The sequence below is a fragment of the Notamacropus eugenii genome, chromosome 5 (assembly GCF_028372415.1).
Source record: "Notamacropus eugenii isolate mMacEug1 chromosome 5, mMacEug1.pri_v2, whole genome shotgun sequence".
Lineage (NCBI taxonomy): Eukaryota > Metazoa > Chordata > Mammalia > Diprotodontia > Macropodidae > Notamacropus > Notamacropus eugenii.
In genome coordinates this window covers 209,855,560-209,882,482 of record NC_092876.1, presented here as the reverse complement: position 1 = coordinate 209,882,482, position 26,923 = coordinate 209,855,560, and the positions used below count along the sequence as shown (strand labels likewise).

General features: G+C 37.8%; 1 protein-coding gene across 4 annotated transcripts in view; it reads right to left on the bottom strand.

Moving 5' to 3' along the window:
- The window catches only part of FMNL2 (formin like 2), a 366,690-nt gene that overhangs the window by 83,079 nt on the left and 256,688 nt on the right, over positions 1-26,923 (bottom strand). For all 4 annotated transcript variants that reach the window (XM_072611975.1, XM_072611974.1, XM_072611973.1 and 1 more), the window contains exons 5-6: positions 24,614-24,697; positions 21,130-21,282 (exon numbers count right to left, since the gene is read on the bottom strand). In XM_072611975.1, the coding sequence (XP_072468076.1) occupies positions 21,130-21,282; positions 24,614-24,697 (237 nt within the window). The remainder of the gene's footprint in view (positions 1-21,129; positions 21,283-24,613; positions 24,698-26,923) is intronic.

Here is a 26,923-nt window from a genome sequence, read left to right as displayed (position 1 = left end):
CTTAAATTAACAAATAAGACAATTTCAAAATTTAAAGAGAAAAACAAAAAGGAGGAATTACTGAACTGGGAAACTTCTGTGATACAATTTGGTCCACCCTTTCATTCCCTGCCCCACACACACTATGTATAATTTGAATTCAAATTAAACACTGTACTTCTAAACATTCCCTGCCTACCTATATCCCCTTCTGATTTTCTTTTGTTCTCTTGATTATTTTTTAAATGATCCATTGATACTGTCTTTGTTTTTGTTCCTTTTTATTTTTTTAAAAACTGCCCTTTACTTTACCCCACTACTTATTGGGAAATGGCTTACTCTTATAAATTTGTGTTAATTCCCTATAGAATTTGATGTCAGACTTTTTCCCTGAGATATTGAACCCAACTATTTTTTTCTCCCAGTATCCTTTTAAAATGTGTCCTAAAAGAGGACGTGGATCAGTAATTGAGCTTGATGTACACTGACAAAGGAATGATGGTAAACTGATAAAATTGTTTGAGGAATTCAATTCTAAATGCTATGGAAGCAACCAACACCAAAAACAGCTAAGTTATTGCAGCTCCAAAGACCTTGCCTCAAAAAATTTCATCCACTGAATCTGCAGGCTCATGCTTAGATTTTTTCCCCAAGGCCATATGGAGTAATTAGCCATTTTAAAAGTGAATTTCCAAGAAATGGAATGAGAATTACTGGGTTAGCTGTTTCACACCTTATCAAGGATATGAGTCATTTTACGTCATGCAGGTAAGAGCTGAAAAATACTACAGTAATCCATAACTGATTAGAAATTCCCCTAAGGATCAAATAACACCGGTCACTCTAGGCCAAATATGTTCAAGCTATTACTGTTCTTCGCATGCCACAGGCTGTCACAGACAAACAAAACCAAAACTCAAAGAGAGATAGGCTTAGGCTTTATGCCACTACCCTTTAGGCTGCATCATCATCATTTTTTATAAGTCATGATAACACTAAGTTAAATATTTGAACAGTAAACTTCCTACAAAGATTTGAGCTCTGTAAGAAATAATGCTGGTGACTCAGTACATAGTGCTAGTGCCTAGGACTTGTAAGCTAATGACTTTGGTTTGTGTTCTGTTACATAAAACGAAACTGACTATAATACTTTGTTCCTAGAGTTATTCAGATCTAGAGCTATCGAGGCCTATAAAGGGCAAAATCCATCCAAGCAAAGCCAAAATGGGAGGATTCAGTTTCTGCAATTGGCCTTACTTCATTAAAGGGCAACACCAGCTGGTTTTTAAATATTCACCTTGGCTTAATTTAGCTAGATGACATGTTGGTTATGTCTAATATAGCTTACACACTTGTAAAGACACACCTCATCCATAACCTTAACCTTGTCTTTTTTCCTAAGAGTCCTTTGAAATTTAGGATTCTTCATTTAGTTAGAACAAGAAAAAAAAGGCACAATAGGTGCTACCTACTTCTGTTTTTGAGTACCCACCTTCCCCATTTGCTTTGCACTTCCAAGATGTGTTTAAGGGGAAATAATTTTAATTGTAAAACCATTTTTTGGATGTTTCATAGAACTAAAATGTTCCCCTGGGGCTGAACCATCTCATTTGATTCCTTTTGTAGTACAGCTTTTCAATGTTTAGCCATGAATACATTTTTTTCACAAAAGATAAGCCTTTATAAATTATCTTATGTATAAAATAACATAAAGGCGGCAGGGGGTAAGGGAGAACTAGAAGAACTAGACCAAAATTACATAAATGTAAAAATGTATGCATAAATATAGAGAGATAAATGGACAAAATTAAAATGAAAAGGGAGGAGGTACTAATTTGTAAATTGTTAGACATTTCACATGATAAAATTCATGTAATGTAAACAGGATCACAGAACTTTAGAGTTGGAAGGGACCTTGGTGGCAAAGTAGTTCAACCAAGCCATCCCCCAAAAGGAACTACCCCCCCCCGACTTTTATGCCCCCAATGTAAAAAATCCATTCAGTGTGCTTTCCACTCTCTGCTGGAAGATCTCTAGGGAGTACAACCCCACTAACTCTGGAGGCAGCTCATTCTACTTTTACTAGTCAGGAAATTTTTGTAGCCTTTACACTTAAATGTGGCTCTCGGCAGTTTCAACACAGCAGCTGGGTCAAGCAGAGAAAATCAAATCCCTTTTTCACATTTCCTTCAAATTCCCTTCAAATACTTGAACTTAGCTATCACCTGTTTCGCTCCCCCCCAACTCCATTTTTTCTTCTTCAAGCCCAATATCCTCCGTGCCTTCAATCAGTCTTTAAAAAAGACATGAACTCAAACCCTAGTCACTGACAAAACTGTTGATGTTGCTTTTATCCGGGTGATCTCTAGTTTACTCTTTTTTAAACTACCGAACCTAAGACTAACGCAATGTCCCAGAGGTGATCTGCGTAGGATAGAACACAGAGAGATTGACAGCTCTTTAATGCTAGAAGGTCTTAATGTACTGAATTAGCTTTTTTGCCTACCAAATGTATCAGCAAGGACCCTGACATACACTGGAGGGCCTACTATCACAGGTTCTTAGATATGTTTTGTTAAAAGGAAAGCAACTTTTGAAGAGTCAACAATCTACTTTAATCAAGCACATATATCATTCACTTTAAAAAGTTAGCACCCTGAACTTCAGAGAAAATACAAAGAAATCAAAATCTACAGACAGGGCTTCCAGCTATCTGACCATAAGCATACATAGTCACCAGAGAGAAAAGCACCAATATCTTTGTTTAGCAGCTTTCCAGTCTCATCTGGCACACAAACCTTTTTCCAAAAATAAGCCCTAAAGTACAACCTCACCTCAGAGTCTTTATACACTTTTCAGAGCCAGAGGGCATCACAATCCTTGAGAACCAGTGCATTAGAAATTAACAAAAGGCATAGGCCTCCCCTAATCAAGCTTCCCTTAATGGGCAGGCCCATTAATGGATGGGGAAGATCTTTAACTCTCAATAGCATTACACCATATCACACTGTAGACTTACATCTACATCATGCTAGTTATTGTTAAGTCCTTTTCAGTCGAGTCCAACTCCTCATGACCCCTTTTTAAGGGTTTTCTTAGCAAAGCTAGTGGAGTGGTTTGCCATTTCCTTCTCTGGCTCATTTTACAGGTGAGGTAACTTAGGCAAACTTAGGCAAACAGGGTTAAGTGACTTGCCCAGGGTCACAAAGCTAATGTCTGAGACCAGATTTGAACTCAGGTGGCATTCTATCCACTGTGCTGCCTAGTTACACAGTACGTTTCTAACTTTGCTGAATTTTATTTTAGTAGATTGAGATCAATGTTCTAATCTGTCAAGACCTTTTTGGATCCTGACTTGGTAATGTGGTATGTGAGTTATCTCTCTACATTTACGTCACCTCTATGATGAGCATTTTATCTTTTTTCACTTCATTGATCAGAATGACAAATAACTGCTGACTGAGATGCTCCACTGTAGATCTCCTGCTAAGATGACTCTTTGAGTTCAATCAATAATCATTTCCTAATCACCTATGCTACACCCTGGAGATACAAGGATAAAGGTGAATCACTCTATGCCTTCAATGATCTTACATTCTATTGGGACAGACAAAATGTGTGTGCCTCTGTGTATATCTCACATGTAAAGCAAATATGAGACAACTTTGGACAAAGAAAGGCCTCATACCAGAAAGTGACATGATGTGTTACTTGAATCTTAAGGAAATAAAGGATTTCAAAAGGTGACATTAAAGTTCATTCAAGGCAAAGGCAACAACCAGCACTATCATGAACTACAGTGAAAGAAGATGGAGAATTGTGTGAGATTGAACATCAAGGACCAGTTTAGCAGGACAAAGAGAGTATGTGGAGGAGAGTAACACAATAAGGCAGGAAAGACTGGGATGGAGCCAGGTTGTGTTAAAGGTCTTTATATGTCAAAGACAGGATGATTCTTAAAAGTAATAAGAAACCACTCAAGTTTACTGAATAAAGGTATCCAGCCATTCGGTCAGTTAGAAGGTATATTCAACTGATTGCTGAGTTGTTGATATTTTAAGTTGTCAATAAGGTATTTTTTAATTTAAATAAGTAGGTTAATATCAAAAGTATAAAAACCAGTAGCTATAGGAATCAAACATAAAGGATATCATCAAGGAACTAAGCTTCCATAACTATTAGGCAAGACTCCAGAGAATTTAACACACAATCCCAAACTGAGGTGTGGGAGTAGGAAGGGAATAAGAAGTCAATGAAAGGCTCTTAACCCAATCTTCAGGTTACTTGGGATGTTTTATAAAAACTGAATGTACCACTCTCAGCATCCTCATGGATAGAAGACCTGCTGATTCCCATCAGTTAAGTTTTATGCAGTCTATTCACAGAAAAAGTGGATTCCCCAGTCTATTCTATACACCAAGGAAAGCAAGGGGAAAATGCCGAGCTGATAGTTAGTAGAGTTCCTGTGGTCTGGGGGTGTGGGAGTAGGAATATAATCCTTGAAAATTATACCTAGCTAATAAGTGTCTGAGGCTGGATTTGAACTCAGGTCTTCCTGACTTCAAGCACAGCACTCCATGAAGTAAGCCAACTATCTGTCCCACTCCAAACCTCTAAAGAAAGCCAGTTTAGTGAATACATATTAGTGTAATTCATATAAATATATATACACAGAGTGGGCAGTTTGGTAGCACAGTGGATAGAGTGCTAGAGCTGAATGAAGACTCATCTTCCTGAGTTCAAATCTAGCCTCGGACACTTACTTGGTGTGTGACCCTGGGAAAGTCACTTAACCCTGTTTGCTTCAGTTTCTTCATCTATAAAATGAACTGGAGAAGGAAACAGCAAATCACTCTAGTATCTTTGCCAAGAAAACCCCAATTGGAGTTCCAAAGAATCATACATAAATGAAAAATGACTTAACAACAGTATATACAGAGTATACAGGAAATACAAAGCACCAAGCTCTTCAGATCCTCTTTTTCCAGTCAGTGGATTATTCATTATTTTGCAAAACATTTACCTAAAATTTATGCAATGGGATTCTATTATTTGATAATGAAGCTGTTTATCATACATCCTAGCTTCAAATAAAATGTTTTAAAAGCCCAACAAAATCAAGGAAAATGAAGAGGAGTCTCTTATGGGGCTATAAGATTTATGGCTCTAGGCTGAACACAAGCCTGTTTTTATTTATATGATGCAATTTTACATTTATACTCGCCAGTTACATATATGCATGCATTTACTTTAATCTATATAGATATAAAACAAGTAAATACAGTAATGAAAGATATTCATAATCACAGTGAAAATTTTCGAGTCAGAGGACCTCAGTTCAAATCCTAACTGTAATTTGCTACCTGTATGAGTTTAGACAGATCACTTAACTGCTTTGGTTCCTCTCTGTTCTCTTAGGTGCCTTCTTGCTCTAAGCCTATGGTCCTATGAAACACTGCTAAGCAATCATAGGATTGCAAATTTGTTTCTGGAAGGGATTCAGAGGCAAATAAAGAGATAAATAAAAATAGATGTTTTTATCCACACATATAAATATACATTTTATATATATATATTCACACAACTTTTTAATAATCCCTTTTCTAATAAACTATTTGCACATATAGCTCCACATACAGGGAGCTAATGGGGGCTAAGGGAAGTACAGTTTTCCCAGGTGGAAGGAGAGACTGAAGGATATTGAGAGACAGGAACCAAGGACATTGGAACTCTAAAGAAAGGGACATGAGCCACTGGTGGAAGCCAATTGAAAGGGAAGGATATTGCTACCCCAGACTGACTCTAAGGATCAACTATAATGGTAAACATTTTGAATTTTTTTCTTTTTCACCTTACTGATCTGCTTAAGGAATGATATGCCCAGACAAAAATTTGCTGTTTCCCTGAATGTGCCTGCCTCATGGTGCTTTTGAAGGTCTTAGGAATTTATTTACTCTCCATTTCTTCTCTCCCTGCCCCATGACAATTCAAATATTCATTACTCAAGAATTTATTAAATTTAAAAAAATCCAGCCTGAGACATTTACTAGCTGTGCATCCCTAGGCAAATCACTTAATTTGTCTGCCTCAGTTTCTTCAACTGTAAAACAGGGATGATTAGTAACACCTATCTCCCAGGTTTATTTTGAGAGTAAAATGAGATTTTATTTACACACACACACACACACACACACACACACACACACACACACACACACACACACACACACATGACTGAGCACAGCTGCTTAAGCAATCCCAACTTGCTTCCTTTCAACTTTCTACATATACACATTTCAAACAGCCTTACAGCCATGCTCCCTCACCTCCACCTCTGCTAATCCCTAGTTTTCTTTAAGGTCCAGAGCAGGTGTCACTTTTCTACTTGAAGGCTTTCCTGGTCCCCACAGCTACAAGTGCCTCCCCCCAAAACAATTTTGTAAATATTTTTCTATACCTACATACGTATATATGTATTTTCCCCTCCTTGATAGATTATAAACTCTTTGACTGAATCACTTTTCTCTTATACCCTCCCTCCCAGCCTGGGACAATGCCTGGCACCTGATGGGTACTTAATAAAATGCCTGATGGACAGGCACTTGATACTGGGGGAGATAAAGATAAATAAGATATAGCTCCTGCTCTTAAAGGAAAATACATGTACTCACATGCCATACCCTTAACATAACACAAAATATTATATGTGCATAAGAAATGTACAAAGTACCAGGAGTTCATATGAAGGAAATAGTACTACTAGCTTAGGTAACAATCAATGAATAAACACTTATTAATGATTTCTGTGTACTAGGCACTGTGCTAAGCCCTGGGGATACAAAGAAAGGGAAAAATACAACCCCTGACCTCAAGGAGCTCTGTTCTAATGGGGAAGACAGTATGCAAGCAACCATGTACATATGAGATACTATGTTGTTGTTCAATTGTTTTAGTAGTGTCCAACTCTTCATTTTCCCATTTGGGGTTCTGTTGGCAAAGATACTGCAGCAGTTTGCCATTTCCTTCTCTAGCTCATTCTATAGCAAAAAGGGAAAAGTAACTTGCCCGGGTCAGAAGGTTAGTAAGTGGATGAGGTCTGATTTGAATTCATGTCTTCCTGACTGAAGACTCCAAGATTCATCCACTGTGTCACATAGATGCCCCATAGGACATACACAGGATAAATTGGAGGTAATCTCAAAGGGAAGGCACCAATATTAAGAGGGACTAGAAAACACTTCTTACAGTAAGTGAAACTGTAGCTGAGACTTGAAAGAACTCAGGGAAGTCAGGAATTATACAAGAGGACGAAGAGGATCCAAGGCATGGGGAGCTGTCATTGAAAACACAGCGTGGCAAGACAGATTCATGGAAAAAGTTGTCTTTTAGCTGAGAACTGTCAGAATTTCAACAAGAAGAAGTTGGGGGTGGAGAAGAAGGAAAGAAGTCCAAGAGTAGAGAATGGTATCCAGAAAGACAGGAAAGAATGGAATGTGCCAATTATCCTGTTTGGCTAAAGTACAAAGTGAGTGACAAGAGCATGAGATAAAGCTCCAAAGATACTTTGCCAGCACTAGCTTATTGCAATGGCAAAGGCTGAAGATTTCAGGAACAAGTAGTGACCTAAAGGAGAGTGCTTGAATTGGATGGCTGATGACACCAAATGTGTGATAGATGGATGAATGGACAGATAGATAGATATATAGATAGACAGACAGATACATCGATAGATACATAGATACATCGATAGATAGATACATCGATCGATAGATAGATAGATAGATAGATAGACAGACAGACAGACAGACAGACAGACAGACAGACAGACAGACAGATAGATAGATAGATAGATAGGTCTATAGACAAATTCTTCACTGGCCTCTTTTCTAGTGAATATAATGCTTTAGTTTCCATGCTGACCTCTCCCATACTCCCAGACCACTGCCCACAAGATCACTTCCATCTGGAAATACAAATAGGAAGCACATCTTCTGGATGCATGACAGAGCTGATTAAATCCTTCTGAACGTAACAGAAAAAATCATACACACAGGAAGTCACCAAGAAATCTCACACATCACAGCTATCCTGACACTCTGGATCTGAGATTTTACCTAACTCTTGTGCAAATAATTCTAAGTTATTTCCAGATCAGCACCTTTACAGTGCTGGGGCTCTATACCTTGCCTTTAGAGATGGAATGAAAATGGAACAAGCATTTATATGGTGCCCACTATGTATGTGCCAGGCACTGTGCTAGTTTGATGCTCACAACCATCTATTATTATCCCTCTTTTACAGCTGGGGAAACTTAGGTGAAGTACCTCGGCCAGTGTCACAGAGCTAGTGCCTGAGACCATATTTGAACTCAGGTCTTCTTGACTATAGGCCTAGTACTCTAATCCACTGTAGCACTCAGGTACCGGGATCATTCAATGAATCAATTAAACTATTGCTCCCCTCCTCCCTCTGGAATAGAATTCTTTCAAGGTATCTTGCCCCTAAATCAGTACCAATGTATAACTTGTTGCCACTGTACCAGGGTTTGAGAGTCCTATGTCCTTTTTGCTGCTAATGGGATGGTTTTGAATACCAGGTGGACTTGATTAGGTAGAATATGGGGAGCCTCAGAAAGTTTCTGAGTAGGGCAGTGATGTGGTTAGTGTTGTAATTACTGTACTCCTGCTACGTGATCAGCACTGTACTATTCACAGAGGGCTGTTACAAAAGTAATGCTATTTTGTCCAGAAAATGTTGCCATGCAATTCTTACACACAGCTGTTAAGAATCCATTTTCTAATAAGCTATTTATGCAGCAACACAAATTCAGTTATATTTACATCCATTTTGAAATCCCCTCAATGGTGTATTAGAATCAGATACAACATTTTTTTAAAATGTGGATAAAATAACATGAAAAAAGGCTGAATTCTCCAGAAAGAGCTGATTAGGATACAAAGAATGAACCGCATATGAAGGAAAATGTTTTTGACACTTGGTAGCTCTCCCTCAAACGTAAGGCCCTGGTTTTCTGCAGATTACATCTATTTGATATTCACTCAGAGACTTCCAAGAAAGAAATTTTCTCAGGCTGTTAGCTCACCTGCTGTCTTAATTACTCATGTACCCTACCAAAGGCATAATAAAATCTGATTATTAGCAAGCCCTGTTAAGAATGGCTCAGGGCTCAAGGTGTCTGTGGTTGAAATAACCCTTAAATGTACACTGCTATTCCCTGAGAAGGGAAAACCTTACTTTGAAGGTCAACAGCTGCAGGCAACAGGTACAAAGCCAAGCTTACTAAATGTGACAGAATTTGACTCCATACCAAACAAAATGGGAGTTGGAAGGTCTTTTGACAAGGAACATTTTTCTGAGACAAGAAAGACCACAGAATTATGGAATAAAGCAGTAGGTCTGGAAGGAGGTCCTTTATTCCCTTTCTTTCCGTGGCCAGAAATCTCCCAAAACTCTGAAGCTTTAGAAGTTAAGTTCTTAAGAATTAGCTTTTGTTTAATTTCACCCTGGGCATTTTTCCTTTCCTAAAATAAAAACATTTATCTGATCTTTGCTGTGAATTCTTTACCATCAGAAACATGAAGGGACAGCAAGTAATGTCATGTAAAGAAAGGATTAAATGAGCAGTCACGAATATGACTCATAGTTTGAAATTTAGTTCCGTCCTTGCCTTGGTAAAAATGTAAATACATGTATGTTCATATATACACATATGTGTGTAAACCTATATATATGTATGTGTGACACCAAATGCCTATCATTTTGCACAAAACTGAGAAAAGAGAATTTTATTCTCTCTCATGAATCTGATGAAAGACTAGATTTTGAATTCTCAGTAAGAGTTCCTTCTAACAAAGCACATTTGGCACCTACTCTACAACTCACAGTCTTATTGCCTGGGACAACTGCCCAGGGTCACACAGTCAGACTGTGTTAGAAGTGGACATGAATAGAGAGAGATCTTCCTAAAGTCAGTTTTCTACCCACAATATAACACTCCCTACCTAATTACATTCTGGAAAATGTTGGTCAAAGTTTAAAGTTGATATGGGCTCTTTCTTTGTTTGATTTTAAGGCAATGAGTTAATGACAGATTTCTTTTTCTTTTTTAATAGTAAATCATCTATATAATAACAACTCAAATATTTATAACCATCTCTGTAAGGCTTACAGGAGTATCTCCTCACATTTCTATAAGCAAAGTTTGGGACAGTTCATCAGCAACATTTCACAAATGAGAAATGGGAAGTTTAGAGAGAGTAAGTGAAACACTGGCAAGTGTAAGAACCCATGAATACTACTCTTTTTACGAAGAGAGATGTCTGCACCACCACATTTCTTAAGAGCAGTATAGTCATGTACACTGTAATAAATCATTAACCATACCTTTCCAATAAAGGACTTCTGTACAGAATACTCTCTGAACTTTATACAGAAGGCCTTATAAGATTTTCACTCTTCTTGTGTTGATTTTCAGTTATGTCCTCCTCTTCTCGACCCTGTTTGGGATTTTCTTGACAAAGATAATAGAGTGGTTTGCCATTTTCTTTTCCAACTCATCTTGCAGATGAGGAAAACTAAGGTAAACAGGGTTAAGAGAGTGACTTGCCTAGGGTCACACAATTAGTAAGTGCCTAAGGCCAGATTTGAACTCAGGAAGATGAGTCTTCCTGACTCTAGATCCAGCACCCTATCCACTGTGCCATTTAGCTGTCCCCGTACCTTTCTAACACCCTGCACAAAGGTTTTCTTTACATAATACTCTGTGAACTTTCCATGGAAGATCTCACAAGACCTTCACTATCTAGGTCTTAAAGATACCAAGAAAGAGGGAAGGAAACTTGTATTTTTAACTTTCAAAGTGAACTGAAGAAGTCTAATAAAATTATCTAATAGATATCCAAAAATAAAAGCGATCAAAAATTAGGCAAAGATTGACCAATAGTTAAGCATAAAGATGAAAAACTCCCTTGGAAGATGATGTTGCTGGTCAAGCCAAACTAGCTACCTGGCCCACATGAAGAGAGGACATCACATAATTAGAATGGATTGTGTTAGTAGTCCTTTTTTGTTGCCAATGTCTAGGCTGAGAGGAATTTCCTAAGGATTTTGGATCTGGGCTTCCCTTCTACTACCCTGCAGACATTATGTCACCTAAGCCATATTTAGTCTATCAATTAGACTCATAAAAGATCTGATCCTACAAAATGGAGCTCTGAACTTTTTTACTGTCTCTACAAGCCAAGGGAAACAAGAGTTGAAGGGGATGAATCCAGATAATTTCAGGGGAGGAAACTCCAAATCACTCTTGTCTAAACTACAAAGACCATTTGGGTAAAAAGTAGATTTAAATTTTCTGGAAATTGGATTCAATTCTCAATGACCTGGTACTTGCCACTGGGGACCTCATTTTGTAACCCAGGTAAATTAAAATTAACACTTCCTTTGAGGAGACCAGACATGTCTACATCTTTTCTAGAACAGTGATTAGCATCTTTATAATTCTTGGGTAGCTAGGTGGTACAGTGGTTAGAGTGCTGGGTCTGGAATCAGGAATACTTGAATTCAAATCCTGCCTCAGACACTTCTTAACTCTGTGATCTTTGGCAAGTTGCTTAACCTTTCTCAGCCTGTTTTCTCCTCTATTAAATGAGAACAATCATAGCACCTACCCCACACCTACTCTGGTACCTGCTACGTTCAAGGTACCATGAAGAGTATTAACGGAGTACACAAAAGAACAAGGCATGGCCCTGCTTTCATGATACACAAATAATATGTTGTTAACCTGGGCCTTCTGCAAGTCTTTGTCCATATGTTCATTGGAAGAAGCATGTCATAACGGATAGAGCACTGGACTTAAGTTGGGAAGACCCAAGTGTGAATCCTGACTCTGGCATTTATTTGTTATACGACCCTGTCCAAGTCACAAACTTGTGGCTCCCATTTTCCTTGTAAAAACAAGGTAGTTGGATTTCATAACCTCTAAAATTGGAGCCAGGATGACCTGAGTTCAGTTCGGCCTCACATACTTACTAGATGTGAGACCTTGGGCAAGCCCCTTAGTTTCTGCCTCATTTTCCTCAACTGTAAAACAGGAATAATTGCAGCTGCCTCACAGGATTGCTGTAACATATGTAAAGTATTTTACAAACCTTAAAGCATTCATTATCCGGACAGCTCATTATTACTGTTATTGTTATGGAAACCACTGTTTAGATCACACTAAATTAGTTACACTGTACAAAAAGAATCAAAAGAAAATATCCTTAAACATAACACTGAGAGATTAATCTTCGTAACTGCTTCTTTCTCTATAATCCTATAGCCTCATGTTATCCTTGGTTTGGTACTTCACATAAGCTATTTTACGATCACTAAAGGTGAGGTTCAGAGGAGAACTTAGAAATAGTCTGGTCCAACTCTGAAAGGACTGAAGTTTCCCAACATACACACAGAGAGTTAGTGGCCAAGGCAGGGCTAAAATTTGTTTCCCGTTTCCCGATCTAGCACCCTTTCTAATACAATTTCCTCTCCAAAAGCCACATTTTACAGATTTACAAAGTAACAAAGGCCTAAAGGGGCTAAATGATTTGTCCAGAGTTCACACTGCTTGCTATATAATATAAACAGTATCTTACATTTCTTTCTTTGCATTCCTGGTACTGGCACAGGCCCTGCACACAGTAAGCACTGACTGAATGCTTTGGTGATGAGTATGGCACAGAGGAAAGAGCACTGGACTGGGAATCAAAGGATCAGAGTTCAAACACAGATCTGCCATCTCCTGTCTGTATGACTTTGGGCAAATCACTTTAGCTTGCTGGGCCTTAGTTTCTTCTTCCATAAAATGAGAGGGCTGGACTAAAGGGCCTCTGAGGTCCCTCCAACACTAAATCGACGATCCTGTGAGAAAAGGGCATCCACAGGCTTCAACCAGTAGGATTGCCTGACTTAATCCCTCTGTGAGAATGAGTTCAGCCAAAAACATAACAGTTTTCCATCCTCATTCCAAGTAGGACTTATAGCTCTGCCTAGTCACAAAGGGGCTGAATTATAAAATCATTCTGCAGAGAAGCCCTTCAGTGAGATGAATGAGAGTCCAAGGGTTATCATCCTGTCAGTCAGAGTTAAACCTCATTCTCAGAGGATCCTTTTCCTTCTACATGGAAGTTTCTACTCATGGCAGTCAAACCTCTCCAGATGACTTAGGAGAAAGATTGTAGCACTGTAATGGCCGGGGTAATTGTGTTTTTTCTCCACTAGAATGTCTCTCCTATCTGATCTCAGGCAGTTCTGCAGACAGGCTTGGGAGGGGAACTCTAAGTATTTGGAACAAGTGAAAGACAACCTTTCTTATTCCGGGAAGTTTTGAAAACCTGTGAGTAAGTGGTACCCACAAGCAGGCTATAATTAAAGCCTCTCATCATTTTCATTCTAACTGGGCTGTAAAAATATGCTCTGAGCTGAAAGCTTGGAATGTACATTCTTGGTATGGATGCATTTTTCCCTCTTTTTACAACTCTCAGACAAAAAAAGAAGCACACACACACACAAAACAACAATTTCAGTTGTTTCTCATTATGGATTTGCTAAAAAAGAAAACCAGAAAGTTACAGCTTATAGACTATTGTGGGCAAGTTTACTGAATTTAGAAAACCTTTGAGTTTTTTTTTTTTTCTAGATAGTTATACCTTTTTTTCTGAGACATAAATCTTCAGGTGAAGAGTCGAGGATCTCTAGCTCCATAACCTTACTCCCTCCGAGATGGAAGAAATAACTTTTGGATGCCTGCTTCATTCTTCTGTTTTCCTTCTGTCTGCCACCTTTATCTTTTCTCTCCCCTTCTCTTACTCTCATTTTGTTAACTTGGGGTCAATGAAAACATTTTAAGATCTACCATATCCCACCATCTAAAGAAATTCAAAATTTGTGAATCTTTGCCATTTATGTCTTGGTCTGTCATTTACGTGTGTGTGTGTGTGTGTGTGTGTGTGTGTGTGTGTGTGTGTGTAGAAATGGTGGGCAGGGAAAGTTGTCAAGTTATAAGGATAGTAAACAGAACCATAGAAAAATAAATTGACATGCCTTTTCTAGGAGAAATGACAGTTGATTTGATTATGGTCCAACAACCAGAGAGGGGAAGGGAAATAGAGGGAATAAATTCAGTGATAATGTAGATGGAAAAAAAGATGGCTCAGGAGCAAAGTGAGATATGACTGGAGCCAAGCTTAGATTATCGTAAACTGAGGAAAAAGTCAATTATGACAGTGGAACCACAAGTGAAGTCCTCGAGGGCATGGTTTCACACTAGTGCCCCCCATACCATGAATAGGGTCCAATCCTTATTCCTCTTGAAAACTTAATGACGAACATCAATATAACCACCTAATCTGCTTAATAATTGCCTGCGGCCAAATTTCAATTAATTAAAACTTCATTACTTTTTTCTATGTCTGTTACTACCCATCAAATTACTTTATTCCCTCTCAACATAAAATAGAAATATTTCCTTAATAACAAGTGTATGTGTGTCACATATACATGAAAAAAATAATTCACTGACCCTGCTAGTGGACACCTATTGTTTCTGTACCTACAGTCCATCACATCTCTACCAAAGAGTGAAGATATGTTTAATTCTTAAACTTTTTCAAGTCATAATTGATAACTACTTTTTTCAGAGTTCAGAGGTCTCTTAGAGTTGTTTCCTTTCATATTCTTGCAAATTGTTCTGGTTCTGCTAGTTTAATTCTTCCTAAGTTCACATAAGTCTCTCCATCACACTCTCATTTATTATGGTGAAATAAAAGTCCTTTATATTTATACACCACAATTCATTCAGCCAGTTCTTTTTACTGAAACTACAACAATAACTGTTGCTATAAATACTCCTGTACACAAGGATCCTTTCCTTCCATCCTTGACCTCCAGTTGCTACAGGCCTAACAGAAGACTCAAAAAGAATGTGCAGTTTAGGGATTTTGGGGGGTATAGATCCAAACTATCTTCCAAGATGGTTGAATGAATTCACAACTCCATCAACAACACACTACTGTGCCGATTCTGCCATGACACCTCGAATAATTGCAATTTTTCTCTTCTGTCACTGTTTTCTATCTGATAGGTATGAGAAAATCTCACAGTTCCTTTAACTTTCATTTTTCTGCTTATTAATAACTTGGAGTATTTTTACATGGTTATCAACAGCTTAATCTGTTCATCTGAAAACTGCCTGATCATTTCCTTTGACCACTTATCTACTGGAAAATGTCCCTTTTAATTTTCATGTCCTTAACAAGTGAACACTATTTTCCAAATTCGCTATGCTCAAGACCTCTCGGCTGCCTCTTTAACCCTTTTGGCAAACCATTTAATAAGTGCTGTTCATCTGAAACATCTCTCACACCTCTCTCTGACACTATTCTCATGTCCACCCTTAGCATTATCACCATAACTAGCATTTATATATTGCGTTGAGATTTTCCAAGTGCTTTACATAGGTAACCGCGTTTGATTCTTACAACCCTAAAAGGTAGACACTATTATCTCCATTTTCCAGCCAAGAAAACCAATGCCAAGAGAAGTCATGTGACTTACCCACTGCTCTCTCCTTTGCCCTATCCCATTTGTCCTTTGAAAACTAATCTGAACTAAATTCAAATATGTATGTTTATTCCACTGCAATAGAATTCAACCTGAGACACTTTTGCAAGTTAGAACTAGAACTCAATTCTCAGAAAACTGTGAGGTAAAAAACCTGATAGATGTTAGGTAGATGATCCCAATTGTGGTTGGCATTATATTGACTGCATCAAATCTCAAGACAAAGTACAGCCTTCTGGAAGAAATCTATAATCACTCAAAAGAGTTTGACCTGTTTCAACCCAGGAAAGACCAAATGGATAAAAAATATCTACTGCCCAGATTTCAACATACATTGTCAGGAGAACCCTACAGAGTTTATCCAACTGCATTTGTATTTGGAAAAGTTAAGGACAATGAGGCAAACCTAGAGTTGAAAAATAGGAAGAATGGGCTGCACTGATTTTGGAAAGTTGAAAAGCATTTTTACTGACCACATGTTTCCCATAAGAGTCAAGGCTCATCTTTTCAATGCAAACATATCAGTCATGTTGCCGTACCATCAAGACTTGAAACACACCACTGCTTCTGAACAATTAAAGATGAGCACCACATAGCAGGCACATGGTAGCTCTAAGTAGGCTGCAGTATAACCAACAAGGAACTTCAAAGAACAAGACTAAAGAAAGTCATCAAAGAATTTTATGACAGAGAAAATGTGATGAAACTAAAGGGATGACAGGTAGACGACCAAAGCATTCCCTCCACTAGGGTCCTTGTGATGTTGGAAGAAAGCGAGCAAGATCCCTAGAACTGGGTGGAGAATGCCTGTGGCAGACTTTCAGAAGTACTTAGATGAGAGTTACAAAGGGAAATGGGTTATGAACTGGATTTTTGGAGGGAACTCCTGAAGTGATGAAACCACAGATTCATCTGAATATCTGAGAATTAGCATACTTATACTTTCACATTCCAGTAATAAAGTTTGTTTCCATGTTATATACACATGTAAGCATATCCTTCATGTATATTTAATGCATTTGATTAAAATTATTGGTTTTGTATATTGTTCTTTATTAAACACAAAGGTATTCTGACTGAAGATAAAATGTACTACAACCTTCAGGACAGGGCCCAACCCATATTTTCTATAGCAATGATTCAACATTTTAAGTGAGCAAGAAAAAAAGTAGATTCAATGTACTTATGTTACAAAATGATACACGTTACATAATAATATTACATGTTACATAATAATATATCATGTGTACTAATAAAATGTATAATACGTATAAATGTAAAGATTAATTCATGCTTCAAGAATTCATATAATAGAGGTACCTAACGTCATAAGACAAAAAAATCTCTTTCACGTTACCACTTCCAAAAGCATTTCCGTTAAACCTGAATTTTAATTTATTTGAATTCTCTTGATAGCTAGTCTTTTAGTTGAATTTCTATCAGTTTTAGGACACAAAACACTCCCAAGCCACATCTGATTATAATATTAGCCGTTGGTGTAGATTACAAATTCAGTTAGAAAGATTTACTAGAATATAATGAAGTGTCATTGTCTCTTGGATCCTAACAATGTTTTTGGATGTAAAGGAAATAAAGCCGATAAAACATGTGTTAAAAGAATAAATTAATGCTTATGCTACAGCCACGTGATTTATTAAAGTGTTTCAAAACATAAACTGAAATGTTTATAAAAACTTAGTGTAACTATAATAAGGACATACTTAGTCTCCAAATGATGCATCTTTGGTCCTTCAGATGGTGAGTCTTTGGGTGATGCACCTAAGTCATGTGGTTTTTCTATTATAATTGGATGCAGAGTGAACTAAAATACCCTCCCCCACCATACATCACTAGCTCTTCTCAGAAGAATTTTATACTCCTGATTGATGAGGTGTTTTTTAATTTGAAGCTTCATCAACACAATTTGAATTGCATCAGAAGCAGAATGTCAAACACAGTCCTTACAGCACTTTAACTAAAGAGCTTTAGGCAGAGAAATCAATCTGGTGGTGGCATAAAAAATGAATCAAAATAGGGCAATAGGATGTAAATGGCTTAAGAGATCAAAGAAGTGAAGACACTCAGAATGTGGCAATTGTGCAAAAGAAGAAAGGGTCATAAAAGGAAAGCATGAAAGTGTCCAAGTATAGAGGACAAAGAAAAGGGGGAAGGAACAATAAAAACCAGTTTATTCTTATGTAAAATTCAACATGTAATACATCTATAATCTTGATTCTTCCTTTTCAATGTTAAATACTGTCAAATGGCAAAGTCCAAAACTGACATCCAGGCATCTGTGGATCATAATTCTGTACTGAACTCTAATTTATATACATTGTTTAAAAGTCTATCATATAAACCAGTAAGTAGGCCTGCTCACAGTAATCCTCATTTGCATCATAAGGATCCATGAATCCATTTCAAAAGAAATTCAAGAGTTATCCCTGAGCTTAAGGTTTTTTCTAACACATTTTTAAAAAAATTAAACCTAATTGGTTTTTTTAGCTTGCTGATTTCAAGTAGAGCTGCCTGCTGGAAGCAACATCCTGTTCTTCTGTGTTAACCCTTTTCAAGTAAACTGAATCTCTATTATACTTCATTTCTAGGCAGAAAGAGTGCTGACTCCAGAACCAGAAGACTGAGAATACAGAACAGGGTCTAAAAACAGGAAGACCTGAGTTCAAAAGCTGCCTCAGACATTTCCTAATTGTGTGGCCCTGGGCCTGTGTTGGCCAGTTTCCTCACCTGTAAAATGAGATAGTAGCAGCTGCCTCCTTGTTGTTGAGAGTTCTTGAGAGGATCAAATAAGTTAATGTGTAAAGCACTTCTGCACATCCTAATGCACTGTATTATTATTCCTATTACTTCACCTTTCTGGGTCTCATTTTCCTTCTCTATACAGTGAGTAAATAGGAATTTCATCTCTGATGATCTTCTCATTCTTTTCTTTCTGACTTAAAATGTTCATCTAGGCCTAAATAAAATCATGACTAGGCCAAATAAAGCTTGATCCATATTCAATGTCTTGTTACACTAGATGCTTGCATGAGACCTAAGGGCCGTTTGACTTTTAGGAGGAGAAGAGAGGAGTAGTAAAGAACTAGACGACTCAAATTCTGATATTCCCCAAGGGAAAACCTGGATTTGGGCATGAAGAAAAATGGGAAGGTAAAGGAGAAAGGGTAAAAAGCATTTATAAAATGCCTACCTATATACCAGGCACTGTGTTAAATACTTTATCACTATTGTCTCATTGGATCCTCACAACTGTGGAAGGTAGGTGCCATTAAATTATTCAATTGAAGAAACTGAGGCAGACAGAGATTAAGTGACCAGTCCCATATCACAAAGCTAGCAAGTATCTGAGGCTGGATTTGAACTAGTCTTCCTGACTCCAGGTCCAGGGCTCTATGTGTTATATCAACTGTGCGGCCAAAATAACAACAATCCAGATTATTACTGAGAAGCCTTCAAAACTTAACCTGGTGTGTGTAAACCTGCAGCTTTCTTTTGGGGTTTAGATTATACTTCATTTGACTTCCCTAACATAGCCACGTTAGAATGGAAATATTGATTTGAATGTCAAAACCCTAAGATCTTGATTTAATCATTAAGATCTTCTCCTATGCAAAACAAAAAGAAATCAACAACAGGGGAAAAGGACAAAAGAGAGAGAAAAAAGAACAAATTAGGAGAATAAAAAACATTGAAGAGTTAAAATTCACATACCACCGACACAATTTAACCATCTTGACTCTGCAACATGTTGTCAAACTACATTCTAGGCATGACCACGCCTGTCATAGTGTCCAGTCATGCTATCTTATCAACTTTCACAAGTTTGATGACACGGGACTGGTTAGTAAGATTCTTAGTTAACCCAATGAACTTGGGAACTGTAATGAATAGGGTAAACATTTCAGCTACTGGTATTGCTCATCAGAATGTTTTTTTCTCATGGAAAAGAGGAGACATTAGTCATTAGTTTAATCTAATGTTTCTTGGTAAAAAGATACTAGAACTGGCTTCTTTTGGAAGAACCATATAGCATGGCATTCCTTATCATTAAAGGCACAAAACCACTCAAGGCTATCTCCTTGTAGCCCATTACCCAAAACTGACATGTCTCATGAATTCACCAATTACATCACACACACACACACACACACACACACACACTCACATACAGACACACAAACACGCACACAGACACACACAGACACAAAAATACACACATATGCACACACAGACACACACATACACACAAAAAGAACATAGACACACACACAAACACAAACGCACACAGACACACACAAAACCACACACACATACACACAAACACACACACACACACACACACAAGTTCCTACTGAGTGAAGGGACCCATGATAATGGGAGCAGGAAGCTCTCTTGATTCTCAAGGTACTTCCAAAATTCTCCCCCCAATAATTATTTTTTTTACATTTCAGTACCATAAGCCCTTTTTCCTTTCACATATCACCCTTTGTTTCCTTTTTGTCCAGGGTCTTGAGTAATTGCTTCAGAAAGCTTAAAGAAATTTAGCTGATGTGATACCAGCTTAACACTGTATGGCATTCAACTAAATCCATCCTCAATATAGCACCCCAAGAGATTCTTCTAAAGCCCAAATTCAAGCCAACCAATAAACTCTGGTGACTCCTTATAAAGTTCAAATTCAAACTCCTGTTTGACATTTACAGCCCTTCATAATCTGATCCCAACCTACCTTTTCATACCTTCTTATACATTATTTCCCCTCTCCTCACTCTACAGATCACCCAACTGTCCTTTCTGTTGTACCTCAGCTACCATCTCTGTGACTTTCCACATGCAGTCCTCCACTCTTAGAATACCTGCCATCCTTATTTCCACCTCTTTGATGCCCTAGTTTCTTTCAAAGTTTACTTCAAACATTATCTTCAATGCAAAGCCCTTCCTGATAACCTAGGTGCTAGGCCTCTAATTTATTATATACTTATTTTACGTGTTATTATATAAGTACCTGTTGTTTCCATCAATGGATTGTAACTTCTTTGAGGATAGAGACTACAGCTTTTGGGCGGGGGGCGGGGGGGCGGTCTTTGTAATCCTATCGCCTAGCACAGTATGCTGGCATATAGTAGTCGATTTATAAATCTTTGTTAATTGATCAATAAATGCCAACTCGGACCTAAGGTTTGATTAAATGACTGCATCTCATTTCCTTTGGTTGAATGGAGACATAGGGTGTCCAGAAAGAGTGGTAATTCACTATGCTTCATAATGTGGGATTATGCTCTCTGTGACAGGAAAAGGGACTTCAATGAAAATGGACACTACTATTTTATAATATATATAACAATCACATTTCTGGGGGAAAAAAAATAAAAAACAAACAAAGCTAGTACTCTGCACACCCAGTAGGCTTTTAAATAAATGTCTGATGAGTGAATGCATCAGGGTAGGGATGTGTCCTTCCTGTCTGCTTCCTGTTCCTATGCTTGCTGCCTGATTAAAAGGTCTTACCGTAAGGTCGAGTGTCTTCCAGAGCGAGAGATGCTATTTCCAACAGGCGAGGGTAAGTTGCTTCCTCTGTGCAGGTCTTCAATGGACCTGCTCCATGGTTTAGACTTGTCCACTGAGTTTTCCACATTGTTCTCCAAACTTTCAAAGTCAAAACTGAAATGAAACGAATTATTATCCTGAAGGCTTGCAAAGCAACACACAAATGCACGATGTGCACAACTTACTCTTCCTATTAAAAAGCTGTCCTTCCTTCTTTCTTTATACATTTTAATATTAATAGCAGTAGTATGTTGCATTTTGCTGGTGTTCAGTTGATTCCCTTGTCTCCAACTCTTCATGACTTCATTTGGGCGTTTTCTTGGGAAAAAAATTGGAGTGTCTTACCATTTCCTTCTTCAGTTCATTTTACAGATGAGGAAATTGTGGCAAACAAGGGTAAATGACTTGCCCAGGGTCACACAGCTGGTGTCTGAGGCCGTATTTGAATTCAGGTTTTCATGACTTCTGGCCCAGTACTCTATACTTTTGAGCTCCTGACTCCCAAGCCCAGTGCTCTATTCACTACACCACCTACCTGCCCCTGTATTACACTATATAGCACTTTTAAGGTGCAAGGCTTCCTTTACTTTAAGGTTCAAAGCTTCCCTATGAGTTTGGTTGAACAAACGTCATCATCTCATTTTACATAAGAAAACTGACTCTTAGAAAGGCTGACTTATCCACAGTCACAAAGCGGTATTCAAACCCAGAAGTCCTAAGTCCAAATCCAGTTTTTCTACTATATCACATGACTTTCTTTACTACACTAAGTCCTAGTGGGAGTAAAATAGCAAAGCAACTTATCTAAAAGGAGTTCATGTGACTTGCAATAGGGTATTAGTCTGAAAAACAGACTGCGATAAATAATGAACCTGGGCAAAGGATAAATGAAGAGTCCAAGGATATGATCTAGGAACAATTAAACACTCACGTGTTATTTTTATGTTTGTATAAAACAAATATAACAAATGCTGATTTGCCAAGTCATGCCATTACCATAGTAGAGGGGGAAAATATAGATCTTACAGCTGTCTTCATTTTCCTTTAACAAATCAATACTTTGCATTTGTACTAATTTATTCCTACTCATCAAAAATTGTGACTGAGTATTTCTCCTGGTGTGTTGGCAAGGGGACTCTCCAACCATGTGTGATACATTATGGTCATAGTTACAGATTCTCTTTGATTTTTTTAAAAACTCTCCTCCCAATGTGTTGCTGTTTAAAGTAAGAGACCGTTGTTTTCCCGACATTTGTTGAGGTCTTTATTAATGTTAGTCATGTTGGAATGAATGGCAAGTTAACTTGCTCACACTTATACATTTTAGAAACAGATTCTTTTTTTTAAGAGGCAGGGTTTTATATCTCATGCACATTTTCTAAATTTTGTTTCATTAACTGTTTCTGTGTGTGGTTCTAATCATCCCATTTTACTAGAATGAGTATAACTGTTCGAAAAATATGATCGCCTTTAAATCACTGGAAGTCTTCAATGGATGGAACCAACTGAGTTAAGACTGGTAGAAGTCTCAGGCAGTGTGCTCACAGCTCTAAGAAAAGGTATGTTCTATGGCCTTTCATCATGCTACTGATATGGTTCCTCTGAGGCCCTGACACTACAAAGACCTCTTCCTAACCTCTTTTTAGCTGGTTCTTCTTTATTACCCAAAAGAAGATGACATGAACTGCCTAAAGAATCCACAAGTACCAAGGTCAAAGGAGTTCTTCTCTCTTCCAAAAAAAAAATGGGGGCATGCCATTGACAGTAAGAAATCCTCTTGCACTCAGATATTCCTTGTTACCAACATTTCAGAGATGAAGCTAAAAGTATGCTTTCTGGATCTAATTGGAGTAAAATATAAAGACTCCATGAAAAACGTTCCCATAATACATAGCATGTAACTTCTTTAAGGCCAACGACAGCTTTGTCTTTTGTCTCTGCACTCCCACTACCTAACATCATACACAAAGGTGATTCAGTAGGCATTTAATAAATGGTTGTTGAATTTAACTAAATTAATATAAGATGAGGAAATCTTTCACTGAAATATCATAAGAAAAAAATAAGAAGAGGAGATTGGAAACCAAGATTTCAAATTTTATTCCTTTCTCTGCTACAAGCTCAGTAAATAGCCTAAAATGGTGATACTAGGTGCCCTTGTCCATCATGTATAAAAGAATGTGTGCAAGACAGTATGGCATAGTGGATAGAAAAGGGGCCCTGGAATTGGAGCAACATGCGTTTAATTTGTGCCTCTTACATACAGCGGTTGTGTGACCCTGGGCAAATCACTTATCTCTCAGTGTTGTAGATAACTAAGACTGCTGGTTTACACTGGTAAAGGGAATTTCCTCACCAGAATCTCTTATAACAATGAAATCCAACTGTTCTGGTCCAAAAAAAGGGTGGTTGGTGGAAATATTTGTAAGGATAATCAAGTAAGGCTGGCAGAGAACTATTATTATACATATAAAGAGTTAAACACAATGTATACATAATACATAGTATGACATATTAAAAAATGTGCCTGGACCTACTTAGCTCTTTCTTCTACTCCATAAACATAACCCCAAATTTAAAAAATATGGACTATGCATAAGAGAGTAATGTTATTTTGACACAGATACGCAGTGAGAGAACAGGAAGTTGGCAGCTGGATACAATGGAAGTGGATAAGAAACAAACTCTGGAAATGAAAACTATGAAACACAGCTTATATTTTACAGGATAATTTCTCAAGAGAGCAACACCTGCTCCTTTGTTTTTCTGGGTCTGTCCCATATGATTCGTGGGAGGCATCAAAGCTGAAACTCACGAAACAAGTTTTGGTATTTCAGTTTCTTCATCTGCCAGGTAGGAATAATTATTGCTTTCCCCTGACTACCTCCCAGAGAAATTGTGAAGATTAAAGAGGTAACATCAGTTAGGGACTCGAAACATCCTATAAGGGACTGTTATTAAAAGTAGCATTAGGAAAAAACAAACTATCATCAAATTCTAGATGCAAGTTCTTTCAGGGAGGATCAAGAGGCAAACCACATTTCCTCCCTAATTTGCGCATATATAAACTGCTCATGAGGAAGAAACAGATAGAAAAAGACAACTTCTCCTTCAAATGCAGCTTTGTTGCCAATTTTACCAATAGTTAGGTAAAAGGAGCAGTCTATAAATTAGAACAGAACATATTTTACCATAAATTTCCACAGCATTTTTAAGGAGGAAGGGATCCTCCTCCAAGGGCCACTTCATCACCTGTTAGATCCCAGTCTTAAAGTCACCTATAATTCCAATTATATAATTTGTTCCAAGCTACAATAAACCTCCTTAAAAACCACCACATCTGTTTCTACATTTCCTCCTCCTAACGCAGTATAGAATTGTACCACTGACTTTCTCCTTCTGTAACGACGTGAAATCCCAATGCATACAAGCTTATTGTACTTACGTGACTGCATACTGTGCAAATGACAAATATTCCACCAGAACATCAAGACCTTTGTTTTCTTCATTCAAAAACTCTCTGACCCATCTGTTAGAAAAATCATTAGAGAGCAGTTCACTTTATGGTATTCTACTGAAAGAAGAGAACAGTGGAAACATTTTCTCAGAAACATTCATTGTATGAAAGGAAATGTGGAATAAAGCCTTTAATCTTTCACATGAGTTAAAAGTAGCCTTTTACTTATGGAAACTAAGGCAACCAAATCATGACACATGGAAGGGTGTAAAATTTATACTTATGCCATGCATACATTTTACTGCTTGGAAGGCTTTAGGAAACCTCTATGGAACTTTCTAAAAAAGGAAATCTGGTAAATGTTGTACTTTTTTCCACCACAAATTGATCTGCAGTGTGCTTGGTGAAGGGGCCAAGATTATATGGGGAACTCAGCAAGCTGGTAACATGACGACACAACCACCAAAGTTCAGGCCTCATTCCAAATCCACACTCATCTCCTTTCTGGCACACCAAGCTGTAGAAACCACCAAACTAGCCAACGTCAAGCCAGTGTTTATGGGCTTCTTGAAATTCGATAGGCATAATGATTTGGCTTAATTTTTTCCATGAACATGAAAAGCTTTGAAAAAGTTACAGGCACCACATACTGTTTGCCAGGATGTGACAAATATAATCTCTTTTTAAAATGTATTTTTAAGCACATATTATTTCTCGTTCAAAACAATGCACTGAATTAATTAGTATACATTGACATGATCATCATGCAAGGAAGCAGTCAAAGAAATAATTAAGTAACCAAGCAAAAGGTATATCAGATTCATTGTGGTTTAGTGGTCCAGTCTCCCTTGTTTTGCTGGCTTTGGGGTTAATCCTGAAGGATCTGCTCAAGGGCTCCATGTATTTATTATCTCACCATCTTCATCTCTGGAAAGGGGATGACTTAGGGTGCTTAGATGAACCTTAGCCAAAAACCAGGACCACAAGAGTTAACTAATGAAACATTTCTATTGAACTGATAGCTAGAAGGCATTACTGTAAAATGTGTTCCAACAGTTGCATTCCCCTTGTCTTTAATCTTCCAAAGAAACCTGGGTCCTAGTTACTATAGTGCGCAGCGATAGCTTCTGCAGATGGTGCACGCCAACTACATCAAGACCTTCCACTCACCCAGAATGGGAGTAGGTACAAGAAGATAGATTGCTTAAATGATTGATGAATATTCATGAGTGCAGGCCCCGACTCCAAAGAAATTCTACTAGTCCTGTGTTTTGCCTTGCCTGAAGTTTTCAAAAGCAGCTGGAGTTTGCTCACCTAGATTAGAATGTCCAGATGCTTTTGTCTACCTTGGTATAATTCTCTAGTCTCTAACATCTGTAGGCCATCCAGAACCAGTCAGTGACCTAATTGGAGCTTGTTGTTTGTTTAGCTAGACATAAGTAGGTCAAAACAAGAGTCTGGGATGGCAGCAAGGCAATGAAGCAGAGGGCCCATAAAGCTCATTATGAGTATGTGTTCCACTGATGGCTTTTATGTTACTCAATAAACCCTGTCATTGGTAGAAGGTAAAGGTAACTCTTTTTTCAATTCTTTGTAATCTGTCAAAACAACAGTGACATGAAAATCTGATAAATCCATGGTTGACCCTGAGTATAGATGAGTAAAAAATATAACTGGGCTTCTTATACTGAAAGGCTCCCATCTATGCCTGCTGCAGGGAAGAGGTGTGAAAGGGGAACCCTGGAATCTGTCCTTCCCATCTTCTCTTTTCAGCCCTCAGCTCTACTCCATCTGGTTCTATCCTGTTCACTGTTTGGATTCAGCTCTACAGGGACCCCTAGAAAGAGAAGAGGTTAAATTCACTCTTATTTTCCACTTAAGCCATTCTGAATAGACCCCTATGATGCTCATAAGACTACAGCAGCAATATGTGAGTCTCTGAAGTGTATATGTTTAAGTGAGATTTAAGATTGTGACATATGTTCAGAATGTCTAAGAAACACCATTGGTTATGATTAATGATATGACTGTCATGAGAACTAGATCGAACCAGCTCCGCTGGACAACCATGTATGGGATCTGACAGTATCTGTTTCCAGATTTTTTTTGAAAAATGTGATTTATTACAACTGTTCCTCCAGTGATTAGGCCTTGGGACATACTGACAATTTTTAAATGTTTATAATTAGAAGTTTAGAAATTACAAAAAAAAAAAAGAAAAGAAAATGGCATACAAACTGGAGAGACAATTAGACAAAAAAAATCAAAATCTGATTCTGTTTGTTCTTTAAATAAAAA